Here is a 17,464-nt window from a genome sequence, read left to right as displayed (position 1 = left end):
TCAGGTGATGGGGTTCCCATTCCTTTCCTTGGGGAGACTGTGTTGTTTTTCTTACTCAGTTTTGTGACAGTCCTTTTGCAGGTGGGCATGTGATTCCAAGTGGCAGCAGTTGCGTGAGGAAACCAGCACCTGGCCGCTGCTGCACTAGTATTATCCGTTCCTTCTCTCTGCTGCGTGCCTGACATTTGGCACTTTCATGTTCAAGGAATTTAGAGTTTGATCCATGAGATCGGCCCATTAGCCAATAGAGCTCAGCATCCCACTGCCTAACAGCAGTGCACCTGGCTAATTAACGCAGCGCTGTAGCTTAGGAGTAGGGGGATGGGTGAGAAAATCTTCCTGTCTGGAACTGTTTATAGCTTTCCTCTGCACTGCCCTCTCTGCCTGTGGAGTGGGAGCTAGAGGTGGCTGTGCTATCTCAGCCCAGGATGCAGGGAGGTGACTTCTATTCCCAGGAAATCTCAAGGCCAGGGAGTTTTAGCCAGTTCACCCATTAAAACAGACCCTCAGGTTCTCTGTGGTCCTGTGCCTGCTTTCCCCTGGTGTGAGAACTGACTGCTGGGCTTATATTCATTCGGACAGGCTGAGACAGGAGAAAGTTCTCTCCCCAAGCCTCTCCTGGGTAGCAGAACAGAGACCACGTTGTTCTTGTTACATGCGCATTCTCTCCAGAGACCCTTGCAGTGAGCTCAGTGTTGGCTCAACAGCCCTGGGGGCTGAAGGTCTGGCTTAGGCCCAAAATAGACTGCACAGGACAAGCTTCCTCATTCACAACATCTAAACTGTGACCTGGTGGGACCAGCTTAGGGAAGAGAGGCGAGGTGCGCTGCTCAGTTCCTGGCCTCTCTGGGAGACATTAGATGGTCTGGTGGGTTTGGCAGTGCTCTGGCCCTGGGCCCTATTCCTGCTTCTGCCACAGAGTCCCTGTGTCACCTTGGGCCAGTCACCTCTCTGCTCTAGCCAGTGGTTTCCAAAGGGCCCATCCCTCATGGGAACTCAGTACACTGGGTGCCCACTGGGCTCTGGAATCACTCACCCGTATTGGCTTCCCAAACTAGGAGCGGAGCACTGGAAAATGTGGCCCCCTGCCTCGGGCTCCCCATTTGTGAGACAGGAGCAACGCTGAACTAGTTTGAGGAGGCTGTGAGGTTAAATAGATGCTGGGATCCTGGTGCAGATTGCTATTGAGGCCTGTAAATGACCATTGGCGGCATGGGGGCCGGTTAGTGCTGGTTAATGTGCTGTGGGCATCTGTTTCTCCCTAGGGGCTGGGCAAGACGCAGCACCCATTTCATTCTGGCCACTAACCCAGCCATTAGAAGGTAACATTGTCCCATTCCTGCCAGGCTGGACTGGATTTGGAGCAGCAGTCCAGCAGCGAGAGCCTCCTTCTCCTGTTACCCCTCTGTCTTAGGTTTTTATATAGCCTCTATTACCATGGTGTCTGAACTGCCAATCCTCTAAGCTATCCAGTGCCCTGGAAGGGAATGGCTTTAGGGGGCGGGGGACAGCATGTGCTGAGATATTTCTGGGTGCTTTGTTGCTCACTCACACACCTCGGCCTGGATACTTTAGATGTCTGAATTGCTGCCTCACATGGGAGGTCAGAGTGAGGGACTAGGAATCAGGCCTCCTGGGTTCTCCTTTGCTGTGTAATCTGGAGCAAGTCACTCCGTGCCTCAGTTTCCCAGCTGTAAAACGAGGATTAGACTTCCCTCTCTCCCTTTCTCGCCTGCTGAGTGGCTGTGAAGTGCATTGAGGCCTGAAAAAGCTAAGGAAGTGAAGGGTAGTACCCTTGTTATTGCCCCCCCCCCCCATTGACCTAAATGCCTCCTTCCCCCCAGCATCCACTCCGGCAAAGAAACCAAACCAAACCCTGAAACAAAGAAATAAAATCCCATCCTTACCCCAGCTGAGCTGTTACCCCGAAATAGGGAGGCATACCTGAGACTCCGTGACATCTGCTAGGGGCTTCGCTGGTGCTGTTGATTTGATGTGGAAGGTGCCCAGATGCCACGGTGATGGGAATGGAAGCCCATGTTACACCAATAGAGACCGGATTGCAGTGATAGCAGGCAAAGGATCTAAGGGAGCCAGGCACTGTTGTAGCATTGTTGGTTATCTATTGTTACAGTAGTGCTTAGGAGCTGTGGCCGGGACCCCGCTGTGCCAGGTACTGTACAAACACAGAGACCCTCCTCGCTGATCCCTACTGTGCTAACTCCAGGGTTGGTTCTTTTCCCCCCCTGGGGGGGAGAGTGTATTTTTCCTCCACTCCCCCCCCCCTTTTTTTTTTAAACTCTGGCTAAAGTCTGCCCCTTTGTGTGGCTGGCATTTACTGCTCACTGGGCCGTGCAGACCACACCCTCCCTTCCCTGGCTGACTGGTCTGAACTGTGTTTCCACAGAGATCCATGGTGGGCTGGGGCCTCGATCACTGCAGTCTGCTCACTCCCTGCCAGGGACTCTGCATTGCCTGAAGCAATTCCCTGTCGACCTGCGCACCTCCATGGATGGCAAGTACAAGGAAATCGCTGAGGTAGCTGTCTGTTCCATCTCATGCAAACTCCCCATCTATTTATCCATCCCTATCCCATCCCATGCACATCTCTCTCTCCCATCCCATGCACACTCATCCATTCATCTATCCCTCTGTCATCCACCCCACCGCATTCTCCAGGCCTTCCCACCCACCCACCCATCCATCCATCTATCCCACCCTATTCTCCAGGCCTTCCCACCCACCCAGCCAGCCATCTATCCCACCCTATTCTCCAGGTCCAGCCAGCCATTCCACCCCATTCTACAGGCCCTTCTAGCTATCCATCCCTATACACCTCCATCCATCATCTTTTTGTGTTCTTTCCCTTCCCTTCCCTTCCATCCCACTGTCTCCCATTTGTAGTCCCCTTAAAGCAAAGCCAGGGAGGGGTCCCCAAATCAGGGGAATGAGCAGGAGCCCGCTTTCCCTCAGCCTCTGTCTCCCAGTGTCCCGGTACATTGAGTTTGCCAGGGCTCAGCCTGACAAAACAGGTTTTCAGAACTGTGGGTGACTCCTCAGCAGCCATGAGCTGTTGGGACATTTCTGCCCGTCTCCTGTCCGGAATGTTTGGTACGAGCCCCTTAGGCACATCATAGTCCTCTAGCCCCATGCTGGCTTGGCCAAAACAGTCGCCTTGACCCCAGTGGCTTCTGGGAAACGGTGGCGGAGCGTGAGATGGCGCTCACAGCCTGGCCCCCTCTCCCTCCTGAATGGAACCAATGCAGGCAGACATCAGCTGGCTGTTTAGAAGGAGAGTTAGACCTAGGGCTCTTTGGGGGATGTTTGCAAACTGCGGGGCTGCTGGCCTCTGTGGATGTTGCTGTGACTGAGGGGCTCTGGTGCTAGTGGCTGTCCCGGGGAATGGCAGGGGAAGAGAGCAGTAAGAAAGCAGGGGAAGGCAGCAGCTCCGGCCCTATGGGCTCCTGGCTGGCCAGCCTGAAGATTGCTCAGGAATGATCAGTCTGTGTGCCCAGGCAAGAGCCTCATTAGCACTCCATCTAATATCTGCCCATCTCCTTTCTGGATGAGGCCGAATGTGTCCCAGGGAGCCTGGCACCTCCTTGCCCCAAAGCATTTCTGAGGCACCAGGGAGATCCCTGCAGAGCAGGCTCGACTCAGCCTGGAGCTGCATTTCTCTCTGCTCAAGGCACGGCACGGCGGCCTCAGGGCGCTCTCAGTGGGGAGACATGTCCCTAAGCGAGCGCTGTCGTGGCATCAATCACTGACCATGCTCCCTCACACAGCCAGGTCCTGACGGGAATCCACTGAGGCACGGCCGTGGGGCCCTGCGCCTCATGGCCAGGATGCTAAAAGCCATTGATCAGCAACACCCTGACTGCCGGGTGCAGATTTATCATCATCCAATTGAGAGGGATCAATGATCCTGTCAGGAGCCCAGAGCCTGAGGCAGCTGGGCTGGGCAGGCCACATGTGGGGGAGGAGGAGAGGAATGCTGAGAGCTGTCTGATCAGTCTGTCCCACCCCCATCCCCTTCGTGTGTATTGAGCCTCCCAGGCAAACCTCACCAACTCCTCTCTGCTTTGAACAAGCGTCCTGAACAAGTTTAGTGCCAGCCTGTGACTCATGCTGGATTGGCAGCCCTGGGCTCTGAAGGGGCAGCAGCAGCTGGTGCCTTCCTCCATGCTGCCCCACTCCAGAGAGGCCACTTTTTGGGGTAGAGGGGATACCTGTGGCCCTTCTGACAACAGACAGACATTAACTCCCCGGCACCTGCACTGAGGCTCCGTCAATGCTGGCCTGCCTTGGCTTTGAGCTGCTCTCCTGTGGCTGGTTCCCATTGCCCTGAGCCAGGCAATCTCTGCTTGCTCGTCTATTTCCTCCCCCCCCCACCCCCACCCTCATTTGCGGACTCACTTGTCGTGCCTTGGGGCATGTCTGCCCTGCTGCTGGGAAATCTGGCATCCCCTGGTAAGCCTCTGGTGGCTTCCCTGCACCAGCTGAGGATGGGAGGAGCTCGTCATGCTGCTGCATGCCAGCGATAGGCCACGATGTGCTGGGCGGGGATGATTTGAAGGCCGTGCTGGCAGCTCCCTTCATGCCTTGTTCTGTGCTGCTTTGCCCACAGGAACTGTTCTCCCGCTCGCTGGTGGAGAGCGACATGCGCAGCGCCCCGTACGAGTTCCCCGAGGACAGCCCCATTGAGCAGCTGGAGGAAAGGCGCCAGCGGCTGGAGCGGCAGATCAGCCAGGACGTGAAGTAAGGCGATGCCCCCACTCTGTCCCCATTTCCCCACGTCTCTCTAGGTCCTGATCCCATTATGCCCTGCTTGGGGCAGAGCAGAGGGAGTATCATTGAATTAACGGCTAACCGGCTCCACCAGTGCACCAGGGAGCTGGGATTAGACAAGGGGGGAGGGTCCCTTCCAAGGCCAGCTGTGAGATGTGACTGGTCAGGGGCCTGAGAAACTCACTGCACCCCAGCCAGGATCGCTCATACACCCCCAGGGCCTTCAGGATTGTTCTTAGACCTGCCTGCTCGGTCTTCAGGCCAGGTCTGCTGCCATGGAGCCCAGCAGGGCAGCTTATGGGCAACCCAGGAGCAGGGTGAGCCTCTGGCTGGAGCAGGTGTTTGTGCAGAGCTGGCAGCCCCAGGCTGCCCGATCCTGCCTGGAGTTTGTGCAGCCGGAAGCATCCTGGGGTTCCTTGGTGGTCCCCGCTGGGGTGTTAGCTGAACACACTGTCCCCACCCCGTCTGTCAGGCAAAGCAAGCTCTGTCTCTCCTGCCTCGCTCGAGCCTCAGGCTTGCCAGCACCCCAAAGAACAGAGCTGGGTGGAGTTTAGGGGAGGAGGGGCTGGGCTCTCGGGTTGCTATGGCTCTCCTGGGTCCCCCAGCCCTGGTCCTTCTCTGGTCCCACAGGCATCCTGGGCACTCTTGGGTCTCTTCGCTCCAGGGTCCCCTTTCCCATCCCGATGAGTTTTACTTGGTTGTGTCTGTGGTGCCTGGTGCTGGTTTCTGCATTAACACCCGTGTTTCCTTTCTTCCTCTCTCCTCCCTGTCTGTCTCCGTTCGTCCATCCATCTGCCCCTGCCTCTGCCTTTGCTTCCCATGTGTCCTCAGACTAGAACCCGACATTTTACTCAGAGCCAAACAGGACTTCTTGAAAATTGACAGTGCTGCTGACTTACAGTGAGTGTCTGGCTTTTCCCCCTCCGCCAGCGACTTGGGGTGAGCTGGGTGCGCCCTGGGGGCTGGGGCTCCACCTGATCCCAGCCTGGCTGGGGAGCAGCATTCCCTAGGGCAGGGGTCGGCAACCTTTCAGAAAGGCTGTGCCGGGTCTTCATTTATTCACTCTAGTTTAAGGTTTTCGTGCCAGTAATACATTTTAACATTTTGACAAGGTCTCTTTCTATAAGTCTATAATATATAACTAAACTATTGTTGTATGTAAAGTAAATAAGGTTTTTAAATGTTTAAGAATCTTCATTTAAAATTACATTAAAATGCAGAGTCCCCTGGACTGGTGGCCAGGACCCGGGCAGTGTGAAATCAGCTCGCGTGCCATAGGTTGCCTACCCCTGCTCTAGGGGATCCACCAGGATTGTGGGGGACATCACAAATGAGCTCTGAGAGCTCTGGTCACTCCTGCAGTAGCTGATGCCAAAGGGGCCAACCTGGGGGATTTCCTGCACCCTCTCCCATTCCTGAGTGATGGTGTGTACTGGAGGCTCTGCAGGTAGCCAGGCGTGGATGGGGGAGTGGAAGAGGAAGGGATGGAGCCATGCATATCCTTCTGGGGAGCCACTAAGGAGGGATAGGGAAGGAGGGAGCCGCTTCCTCTAGGGATAGGGAAGAAGGGACGCAGCTAGGGGAGAAGGAGTGTGAGCTGGAGGAGAAGGGGGATGAATGAGGTGTGCTCTTTGGGGAGCAGCTAAGCTCCCCAAAGGCCTGCTCTCTAGGGTGGGGAAGGCAGGCAGAGCTGGCATCCCTGTGATGAAAGCTGGTGATCCCACAGCTCTAGGCTCGCTGGTGCAATGGGGTGGATTTTGCTTCCGTGCCCTCTAGGGGAAGGTGCCTGCCTCAGGGATGCCGGGCTGGCTGGATCGCTCTTCCTGCCGGGCACTCTCCCTAGCTCTGAGCTCCCTTTCCCACCTGCCTTTGATTCCAGATGCCGCAGAGGGCTACCGGCGCTGCTTCTTGTCTCTGTTGCAGTTTGTTTATGTCCCCCTCGTTGTTCGTGCGTTCCTGGGCTGAGCTGCCCAGGGCAGGGTGCTCAGTCCAGAGCCAGGTTCCCAGTAACTCAACCTCCAGCAGCCAAGCTGAGTCCTGATGCCCAGTGAATGGGACCTTCTTGAGCGGCATCTTCACTACAGATTGCGTCCCAGGAGGTGGCACTGAGCTGGGGATTGGCTTCTCTCTTCAGCTGAGCGCCAGCTCCCTGGTGCACAGAGCGGCTGAGCTGTGAATCTGGTTACTGGGTCACAGTGGGCACATCGTTGCTGCTATGTGGCTGCTGAGATCCCAGGGAAGCTCCCCCTGCGGGGTTGAGTCTGTGTTTGCACATCTCCCTGTGTCGTGTGTCTGTCTCTGGATAGCTCCATGGGTGTGTGTGGAAGTGATAGGGAGCTGGGGCATGGCCAGGGCCAGACACCCGCCATTGCCCCCTGACGCATCTCTTCCCCCCTCCCTCCCCCAGGCTATACAAGGAGCAGAACGAGAACCTGGTGGATCATCTCCCCAAGGAGAGGGATGTGCTGCTGGAGAGAGAGTTCCAGAGGGTCACCATCTCCGGGGAAGAGACATGTGGGGTGAGTTTGCCTGGCACAAGGGGCTGCCTGCAGGGAGTGGGAACTAAGGGTTACTTGGGTTACCCTCCCTCTCTCTCTCAAAGAAGTTCAACAAGGACAAGGAGCCAGTCACTCCCCTCCGACTTGACCCTAAACTAGGAGGAGGGGAGTGACTGGAGATAGGCTGGAGAGTAGGGATAGGATACAGAGGGACCTAGACAAATTAGAGGATTGGGCCAAAAGAAATCTGATGAGGTTCAACAAGGACGGAAGAATCCCATGCACTGCTACAGACTAGGGACCGAGTGGCTAAGCAGCAGTTCTGCAGAAAAGGACCTATGGGTTACAGTGGACGAGAAGTTGGATATGAGTCAGCAGTGTGCCCTTGTTGCCAAGAAGACCAACGGCATTTTGGGCTGTATAAGTAGGGGCATTGCCAGCAGCTTGAGGGACATGATCATTCCCCTCTATTCGCCATTAGTGAGGCCTCATCTGGAGTATTGTGTCCAGTTTTGGGCCCCACACTGCAAGAAGGATGTGGAAAAATTGGAAAGTCCAGCGGAGGGCAACAAAAATGATTAGGGGGCTGGAGCACATGACTTATGAGGAGAGGCTGAGGGAACTGGGATTGTTTAGTCTGCAGAAGAGAAGAATGAGGAGGGATTTGATAGCTGCTTTCAACTACCTGACAGGGAGTTCCAAAGAGGATGGATCTAGACTGTTCTCAGTGGTACCTGATGACAGAACAAGGAGTAATGGTCTCAAGTTGCAGTGGGGGAGGTTTAGGTTGGATACACCTCTACCTTGATATAACGCTGTCCTCGGGAGCTAAAAAATCTTACTGTGTTATAAGTGAAACTGCATTATATCGAACTTGATTTGATCCGCCGGAGTGCACAACCCCACCCCCCCGGAGCGCAGCTTTACCACGTTATATCCTAATTTGTGTTATATCGGGTGGCGTTATATCGGGGTAGAGGTGTACTAGGGAAAATATTTTTCACTACGAGGGTGGTGAAGCACTGGAATGGGTTACCTAGGGAGGTGGTGGAATCTCCTTCCTTAGAGGTTTTTAAGGTCAGGCTTGACAAAGCCCTGGCTGGGATGATTTAGTTGAGGATTGGTCCTGAGATTCTGTGATTCTATGACTTGGGGCTGGACCAGAGCCAGTGCTCCTTAGAGGGGAAAGGCTCCTTGTGACAGGGATTGGCTGGCTGCAGGGACCTGGGGTGGGATTGGAACTGACACCCCCTGTGTTGCATTCTCTGGTTTCCCTGAGCCTGCCAGTCCCCCTACCCTCTCTGAGGTACGTCTGTGCTGCAGGTGAAGGTCTGACCACACCTGTGATCTAGCGTGGGTAACAATAACAATGAAGACCCAACAGCACAGACCCTGACACGGGCTAGCAACCCGAGTACATCCCCTGAGTCTGTGATGGGCTTTTACAGGTGACTGGCCCGCACCACCACGTCCTCGCTGCGCTGTTAGCATTAATACAGCTGGTGCAGGTATGCCGGCTCGTGCCACAATGACACCTTCTCTTGTGGTATGGACATGCCCTGAGACACCTCTGCCCATGTCACCTGGCACCTCGCTGCACCCGGTCTTGAGGGCTGGGCCACACATCTATCCCCAAATCCCCTTGTCTTGGGTGATGGGCAGCACATCTGCCCCTGAGTACCTGAGCCAGGGGCTGGCCCTCCCCTCTCCAGAACCAGCAGGATCCAGTGAGATCCTCGTGGGATCCTCTTGAACTCCATTCGGGGCCGCCAATCCCTGGGCCACATCCCCAGCTGGTGTAAATTGGCACAGCCCCATTGGAATCAACAGAGTTGTCATAAACAGATAGTTAAGGGTTAATGTCTCTTTTACCTGTAAAGAGTTAACAAGCTCAGTGAACCTGGCTGACACCTGACCAGAGGACCAATCGGGGGACAAGATACTTTCAAATCTTGGTGGAGGGAAGTTTTTGTTTGTGCTTTTTGGGTTGTTCTTTGTTCTCTCTTGGGATTAAGAGAAGCCAGAAGTGCAACCAGATTTCTCCAATCTTACTGAAGCAGTCTCTCAGGTTCAAGATAGTAAGTAATAGATAGAAAGCGGATTAGATTTATGTTTGTTTTCTTTATTTGCAAATGTGTGTTTTGCTGCAAGGATTTTACCTCTGTTTGCTGTAACATGTATCTTCTGCTAGTGAAGAAGGAGTCCCTCTGGTCTATGTAAAGCTGAGACCTTGTAAACATTTTCCATCTTGATTTTACAGAGATCATTTTTACTTTTTCTTTCTTTAATTAAAAGTTTTTCTTTTTAAGAACCTGATTGATTTTGTCCTTGTTTAAGACCCAAGGGAACTGGGTCTGAACTCACCAGGGATTGGTGGGGGAAAGGAGGAGGGTGGTGGGGGAAGGTGAATTTCCTCTCTGTTTTAAGATTCAAGGAGTTTGAATCACAGTATCTCTCAGGGTAACCCAGGAAGGGGAATGGTTTATTTCCCCTTGTTTTAAGACCCAGGGGGTTTGGGTCTTGGTCTCCCCAGGGAAGGTTTTGGGGGGACAAGGAGTGTACCAAACACTATATTTTGGTTGGTGGCAGCACTACAAGATCTAAGCTAGGAATTAAGCTTTGAAGGGACATGCAGGTCCCCAATTTCTGGACGCTAAAGTTCAAAGAGACCCTGACATGGTGGCAGCGGTGGCACAGCCCCATTGGAATTAACAGAGTGATGCTAGTTTACATCAGTGGAGGATGTGGCCCGTTCGTCTCTCTCCCTGTCCCCTTTCCCACTGGATCAAGGTGACATCTAAAAGTAGTTCCTAGCACAGTTCCCCTTGCCGAAATAGCAATGGGTACCCACCCTCCGAGCATCTTCCCGTCCGCGGCATATTGCTGTGCAGCAGTGTGATTTGGCTAAGGAGTTCTGGCCTGTACGGTGCCAGTTGCTTCCATCACATGGCTGGTAGAATCCAGTGCTCCTTTATTAGCCTTTAGTATTGCGGAAAGGGACCTGGCCCCCGCTGTAATGGGTTTTACCAAACCTGCTCTCGATTGGATGTGTTCCTGTATTTAAAGGTGAGGGGTTATTTGTCCATAATTTAACCTATCGCAGGCAGGACAGGGCACCTGACTACAACCCATGGGGATCAGAGAGCAAACCTGATTAATCTAGGAAGGGAAATGCAAAGAGAAAACTGATAGCAAATGTAAATAAGCAAGTGACGGCTGAATCCTCTATAAAGTATTGTTAGGAGCAAGAGGAAGTTTTAAAATATGAGGGGCCAGCTTCTCCACTGGTGGAAATTGATGTCGCTCCACTGACTGACCACCAGCTCAGGATCTGGCCATGATTTTCTTCTGGACAATGTCTCTAGAAACCCAGCCCACTGTGAGCCTGTTCTGACACCCACTGGAGTCAGCAGGGCCTGGATCCTCAGAGGAGTTTAGGTAACTCCCCAATGGGAATCAGATGCCTAAATACCTTTGGGGATCTGGACCCGGGAGCCTATAATTTCCATGGGCTTTGGATCAGATCCTATGCGTGTGCTTGTGCACACACTAGTAACAGGAGCTCGCCAGGCCAGGCCGTCCTGTGGTCTTAGGTTGCGTTTACATGGCGAGCAGCAGCCTGTGCCAGTGTGTCTTAGAGCCATGGTCAGCGGGGTTCGTCGGGCCCACGCTATGACCCTAAAGCAGCTGGATAGAGATTTGGGCTCTGAAGCCTAGGAAGGGGGGTGGGTTTCAGAGCCTGAGTGCCAACCTGAATGTCTACACAGCTAATTTTATCACTGGAGTGTGAACTCCGTGGACCCAAGCCTGTGGACCTGAGCTCTGAGACTCACTGCTTACTGTGTAGATGGACCCTAAGAGCCTTTGCAATGGTACGCTCCAGGAAATGGGCCTATTGCCTCGGCCTTTCTCTAGTCCTTTTCCCTCTTCTCCCCTGCAAGGCTCAATGTACTAATCCTGGAAAAGCATGTTATGATCCATGAGTAGAAAAGAGCAATGTACTGTGTTGTGATTTGTGTAGCCAATACAGTCCTCCGCTACTCAGCGTCCTCCAGGGCTGCGTGATTCCTGTTTCTCTTCCTGATCCTCTAATTCCTTATCTCCCATCACCTTTACCTTGTTGGCTGTTGGCTCGATCTGCCTCTGAATGTGCCAGGCAGAAAACATGGACAGCAAGCTGAAAAGGACCACAGATGGGAAGTTAGAGCATCCAGAGAGAGTCTGCAAAGCCCCAAGGGCCAGAACATCTCGTGGCAGCACGTCTATAATGTACACAGTCTCTGCATGGGAAATCGCACGCCTGCCTGGCAGCACATCTGTAACGTGTACCCTCTCTGCGTGGGAGATCACCTGCCTGGCAGCATGTCTGTAACATGTACGCTCTCTGCGTGGAAGATCGCCCACCCACCAGGCAGCGCATCTGTAACATGTACGCTCTCTGCCTGGGAGATCACCCGGCAGCGCGTCTGTAACATGTACGCTGTCAGTGTGGGAGATCACACGGTACCCAGCATCGTGTCTATAACGTGTACGCTCTCTGCGTGGGAGATCGGCCGCCCGCCTGGCAGCGCGTCTGTAACATGTACACTTTCTGCGTGGGAGCTTGCACACATACCCGGCAGTGCATCTGTAACATGTACGCTCTCTGCGTGGGAGATCACATGGCACCCGGCAGCGTGTCTATAACCTGTATGCTCTCTGCGTGGGAGATTGCCCGGCGCCCGGCAGTGCATCTATAACGTGTACTCTCTCTGTGTGGGAGATCACAAGGCACCTAGCATTGGATCTGTAACATGTACGCTCTCAACGTGAGAGCTCGCGCGGCTGTCCAGCAGTGCGTCTATAACATGTATGCTCTCTGCGTGGAAGATCACCCGGCACCCAACAGCGTGTCTGTAACGTGTACGCTCTCTGCGTGGGAGATCACAAGGTGCCCGGCATCTTGTCTATAACATGTACGCTCTCTGCGTGGGAGATCGGCCGCCCACCTGGCAGCCCATCTGTAATGTGTACGCGCTCTGCGTGGGAGATCGCCTGGCGCCTGGCAGCATGTCTATAACATGTACATTCTCTGCGTGGGAGCTTGCACACACGCCCGGCAGCGCATCTGTAACGTGTACGCTTTCTGCATGGGAGATCACATGGCACTCGGCAGCGTGTCTATAACCTGTATGCTGTCTGCATGGGAGATTGCCCGGCACCCTGCAGTGCGTCTATAACGTGCACTCTCTCTATGTGGGAGATCAAACGGCACCCGGCACTGGATCTGTAACATGTACGCTCTCAGCGTGGGAGCTCGCACGTCTGTCCGGCAGTGCGTTTGTAACGTATACGCTCTCTGTGTGGGAGATTACTAACTTGTACACACATCCACGATGGGGACGTTAAACTGCCAAGGCAGCGTTGCTGTTGCAGCCTCAGCCACACGCCTTCCTGCTCGTTCACAAGATTCCTGGTGCCCGTCCAGATGACTCCCCAGTCAGCGATAGATACAGCAGAGGGTTTCCCTCTGTGTGGGTGTGTTACACTCTCAGGAGGATATGTCTGTACACAGATCCTCTCGTGCAGCAGAGATGGAGTGGGCATATGTGCTCAGCAGGCTGCAATGATACAAGGAGTGGAGAGGAGTCTTGGGGAAGGGGAATAGAGCTCCCCCCACACATCTCTCTCCCACTTGCTGCTGGCCTAGGGCTGGGATTAATGTCTCCTGGGCCAGACAGGCTTTGGTCTTACCCCTCCAGCAGGCTCCCCTGCTACAGGAGAAGGGTAGATGGTGATTGGAGCTGAGGATGTGGGAACGCGCCCTCTCTTCCCTCAAGTCTCCCCTCTAGGGAATCCTTAGACCCCTCTCATCTTCTTGGTTGAGGCCCGAAGAAGAGAGTTAATTTTCAGGCCACAGCCCCCTGTGCATCCTCTCGGGCTGGCTCTGCACCAGCATCCAAGGAAGAGACCCAGGTAGTGGGAGGCACTGCATCCTAGCACAACTCCTGCAATAGAGAGGCTGATGGCTTCTGTCTAGGGTGGCTGAGGAAAACCCTAAGATAGGAAATGAAGAGGTGACCGGTTGGGTCTGGTAGCTCTGAAAAACGTGTGTGTGTGTGTGAGAGAGAGAGAGAGAGAGAGAGAGCGCAGTGAAATGAAAAGGTAACATTTAAAAAGAATGAAACTCTTACTATGTTAAAACTATTATTATTTTAAATCCACCATGTATTGTTAACCTGCGGAACTTGCTGCTGCAGGATATTACTGAAGAAAAGTTGCTTCCGGATCCCAAACCTACTGATCATTTTTTAACCCTTTACATATGAGCAAGATTTTCCCTCCTCCCCTTAGGGAAAACCCAGGCCCTATTCTAGCCCCTTAAAGCGCTGACAGTCGCATCTTTCTGCATGCCCCATAGCATGGATCCTCCCAGACCTCAGTTTGGGGCATGGAGCATGTTCATCCATGGAAACCTGCCCAGGCTGGTTCCAAGCCGTGGGCCTGACCCTGGCTAGAGCCCGTGTCTCCTCTTCGCCCTCCAGGTGCCCTTCACAGACCTGCTGGATGCTGCCAAAAGCGTGGTGAAGGCACTGTTCATCCGGGAGAAGTACATGGGGCTCTCCCTGCAGAGCTTCTGCAAGACCACCGCCCGCTTCTTGGAGGAGCTTTCCGGGAAACCGCTGGAGACCCGGTTCTATGAGGAGATCCCAGAGACCCCTGTGGCTGCAGGTGAAGCCAGGGCTGCGGTGGGCAGGGGAGCAACAAGCGGCAGGTTAAACCCCGAGGTGCCCCAGGGTGGGAGCGCGATGGGTGCTAGGAGAGGGTGAGCTGGTGGGGACCTGAGCAGGGCTCTGTGGTTCAGTTCCCATAAGGCTGCAGAATGGACTCCTGGGGGGAGTGGGGGAGAGGAGAAGAAGCCTCATCCCTTGGAACAATCCTGCCCGGGGGGGCGGGGGATGTCGAGCTAGCTTTTGGCTCACTGGGTGACCCGTCCCTTCCCCACGTACTGGCACTTACATCCTGGTCATGCTCCCCCTGCCCTGTTCATTCAAAGGGGGTGGTCGGAGGGGACATTTGTGAGGGGAGTCAGATAAGGGCCCTGAGGGAAGAGGGTCCCTGCTGGGGGCAAGGGGCAAAAGTCTGGATTGCGAGATGGAGGGAGTCCTGGGGGGCGGGGGTGGCATTGAGCAGGCGAGTGACATATCTGGACTGGGGAGCCCTGCTCTCAGGCTCACCGCCTTTGCCTTGCCCTGGAGCTCCACGAGGGACCTGGTCCCAGGCTAGCACTAGGTGCTGTCCAGACCCCAACCCAGTATGAACACTCCCTGCGCTGCTGGTCCTCCTGTTTGCAGATGCTCCTGTGCACCCCCCCTTCACAGACCAGCACCCCTACGAGACCTGCCTCCCTGAGGCCATGCCGGCCGACCTGGGCTTCGGCCTCAGGATGGTCAGTGGTGTGATCCACGTCTACACCAAGCGCGATGTCGTGGACAGGTGAGGGAGGGGGAGGCACAGGTGGGAGGGCTTCCGGGTATGAACACAGGTGTAACCCGTGTGCTTGGCAAGGCGAGGAGCAAGGGCTGGGGGGTCTGAAAGGAGGCAGGTCTGTACTGGAGAAGCAGCCTCGTTGGGGCACATGGAATGAGAGCCCTGCCCGTGGGCAATCCCGCCCCTTTCCAGCAGGCTCTCTGAGGCACTGCATTGCGTGGCACGTGCAGTGCCCCTTTTGCATCTGGATACCAGGTGCCCTTTGCCTTCTGCCTTCCTGGGGCTAGCCTGGGGCCAGCAGGGTGGCCTTTCCTGGCCATCTCTTTGGGGTTTCTTCCTCTCATTCACTCCACTTCTGCAAGGCTGGCTGGCTGGCTTTCCTCAGGTCACACAGAGAGCCAGGGACAGAGCCCAGCCCCTGGTCCCAGCCCGGGCTCTAAGCACTGAGCGGCACTGCCTCTCCTGGGAGGAATAATATTATTCAGAGAAGGTTTTTATTACATTGCATCGAAAGATCCCAGGGAGCCCTGTGAACTGTCACTTCACTTAGCATCTAAGGGCAGCCACCTCTGGGGTGGGTGTAGCTGCTGCTTAACAGCCTCCAGCAACACTCCCAAGGGGGGTTGGGAGGGAAGGTGACAAATAACACTGCCATTTGAAATGGCTTGAGGGTTTGGGGAGATGGTTGGAAACAACCCCTGTGAATGGGGCCTGTGCACTGGATTAACTCCCCTGCCCTTGTGAAAGATCTGAATTGCAGGGCAGTGCCCTAGCCATGGAGCTATAGGGTACTCTAGGTGGGGCTTTCTCTCTCTCTCCTCTGGAGCTTGGCCACCTTGTAAATAGTTCCTGGAGCAGGGACTTGACTTTGGGTCTCCCACATGCCAGCTGGGTGCCCTGCCCTGGGCTGCTCCCTTTCCCTGCCCCCATGACTGTGTGTGACATGTCGGTGTGACCGGCCCTGTGCCGTCTCCTCCCGCAGGAGCACAGAGCTGGACCTGCTGTACCCCGACCTACAGGAGTTCATCGCCGACATGAACGTCTTGATGGCTTTGATCATCAATGGCCCCATGTAAGCAAAGCAGCTTCCCTTCCTGCCCACTCCCCTGGGGCTGCACGGCTTAGGCAGCTGCTCCCACCCATGAGGCTGCCTGGCCCCTCTTTCGGGCTGGCTGCTGCTCCGTTACAGCTGCAGAGCTGAACCGAGGGCTGCCTCGTGTGTGAATGGGACTGGTCCAGCCTCAGGCTGCAGGCGGTACAAGATGCCCTCTTTTCAGACTCCAGCCCAAGAGTTGCCGTTAATAACACCAAGGCCCCAGAGGGGTAGAGCCAGGGATCAAACCCAGGACTCCTGGGTCCTAGTCCACTGCTCTACCCACTAGACAACCACTGCCCTGCAGTGAAGGGGGTTTAGGCCCAGGGCCTTGTGAACAGAGACCCCAGATCCATCACCTGTTCCCTTGTCCAGAAAATCCTTCTGCTACCGGCGGCTGCAGTACCTGAGCTCCAAGTTCCAGATGCACGTCCTGCTCAACGAGATGAAGGAGCTGGCGGCTCAGAAGAAGGTCCCCCACCGGGACTTCTACAACATCCGCAAGGTACTATCAGGGCCGGAGCCCACCCCAGCCCTGTGTTCCCAAAGGCATCATCCCATGCAGCCAAGCAAATTCCTCGCTGGTCTGATTGCCCTAGGAAGGGAGGTCCTCTGTCCCCCGGGCTTGGCCAGCAGCACTGCCAGCTCCTCCCAGCTTGCAGGGACAGCCTGCATCAGCCCCTGTGGCCCGGTCAGTTCCTGTCCTCTCTGCTGTGCTGGGGCCATGAGCACCTCCCCACTGAGACCCATCAGGCAGTGATGGCTTTCAGGTCCTGCTGATCTCGGCTTGGGTCCCAACCTAGTGGTCAAGGGCTCCTGCTCCCAGCCCATACTGGTGGGAGGGCTGAGGTCTTAGGCCCTGGGCCTTGGTCACGTGTGTCCCTCCCCCCGCACAGGTGGACACGCACATCCACGCCTCCTCCTGCATGAACCAGAAGCACCTGCTGCGCTTCATCAAGCGCACCATGAAGAAGCACCTGGACGAGATCGTGCACGTGGAGAAGGGCAAGGAGCAGACCCTGAAGGAGGTCTTCGAGACCATGAACCTTACAGCCTACGACCTTAGTGTGGACACACTGGACGTCCATGCGGTACGCTGCCCTCGGGAGGTGCTCCAGCTCTGCTGCCCTCTGGGAATGGCCTCTTTTGCTCTGGGCAGTACTGTGGCTCCCACCTGGAATGTCGGGAAAAGGTGCAGCACAGGAAAGCAAACCCATTCTGGGTAGAACCTGCCCCACTGTGCTCCCCAAGGGACGTGGCTCTTGAGCTGAGGCTCCCACACCCCATGCCTCCTCAGGCCAGCTCCTTCGCTGTCCCAGCACTGGCCTGCAGGGACGTCTTGTGGCTGAGGCAAGAGGATGCTCCAGCCTTTACTGAGCTGAATGGGATCCTCTCTGTGAGACCGGGGCAGCCAGGGCCCCTTGGGAGAAGATGATGTCAGGTCTGGGGGAGAAGGCGCTGGAGGCAGGGGATGCTCGCCCCTGCCAAGGGATGGGCACTCAGAGGATGGGTCTCTGCAGACTTGCTGTGCTGGGAGCCAGGGAGGGACAGTGTGGTCACTGGGCATGGGATTGCACGTGCTCCTCTCCTGGCTGCCTGTGCGCTGACGTGTCCC

General features: G+C 55.3%; 1 protein-coding gene across 5 annotated transcripts in view; it reads left to right on the top strand.

The window, feature by feature from the left end:
• AMPD2 (adenosine monophosphate deaminase 2) overlaps positions 1-17,464 on the top strand; it is a 43,542-nt gene that overhangs the window by 17,596 nt on the left and 8,482 nt on the right. For 3 of the 5 annotated variants that reach the window (XM_030561077.1, XM_030561076.1, XM_030561080.1), the window contains exons 2-10: positions 2,408-2,538; positions 4,628-4,758; positions 5,620-5,688; positions 7,196-7,307; positions 13,811-13,997; positions 14,621-14,762; positions 15,739-15,828; positions 16,225-16,354; positions 16,746-16,940. In XM_030561077.1, the coding sequence (XP_030416937.1) occupies positions 2,408-2,538; positions 4,628-4,758; positions 5,620-5,688; positions 7,196-7,307; positions 13,811-13,997; positions 14,621-14,762; positions 15,739-15,828; positions 16,225-16,354; positions 16,746-16,940 (1,187 nt within the window). Of the gene's footprint in view, positions 1-2,407; positions 2,539-4,627; positions 4,759-5,619; positions 5,689-7,195; positions 7,308-13,810; positions 13,998-14,620; positions 14,763-15,738; positions 15,829-16,224; positions 16,355-16,745; positions 16,941-17,464 lie in introns of those variants that run through there. The other 2 variants (XM_030561079.1, XM_030561078.1) reach the window with 2 other exon arrangements.

Source organism: Gopherus evgoodei, chromosome 4 (genome assembly GCF_007399415.2).
Source record: "Gopherus evgoodei ecotype Sinaloan lineage chromosome 4, rGopEvg1_v1.p, whole genome shotgun sequence".
NCBI classification, from domain to species: Eukaryota; Metazoa; Chordata; order Testudines; family Testudinidae; genus Gopherus; species Gopherus evgoodei.
The sequence above is the reverse complement of the archived record's forward strand: the minus strand, read 5'-3'. Positions and strand labels throughout refer to the sequence as shown.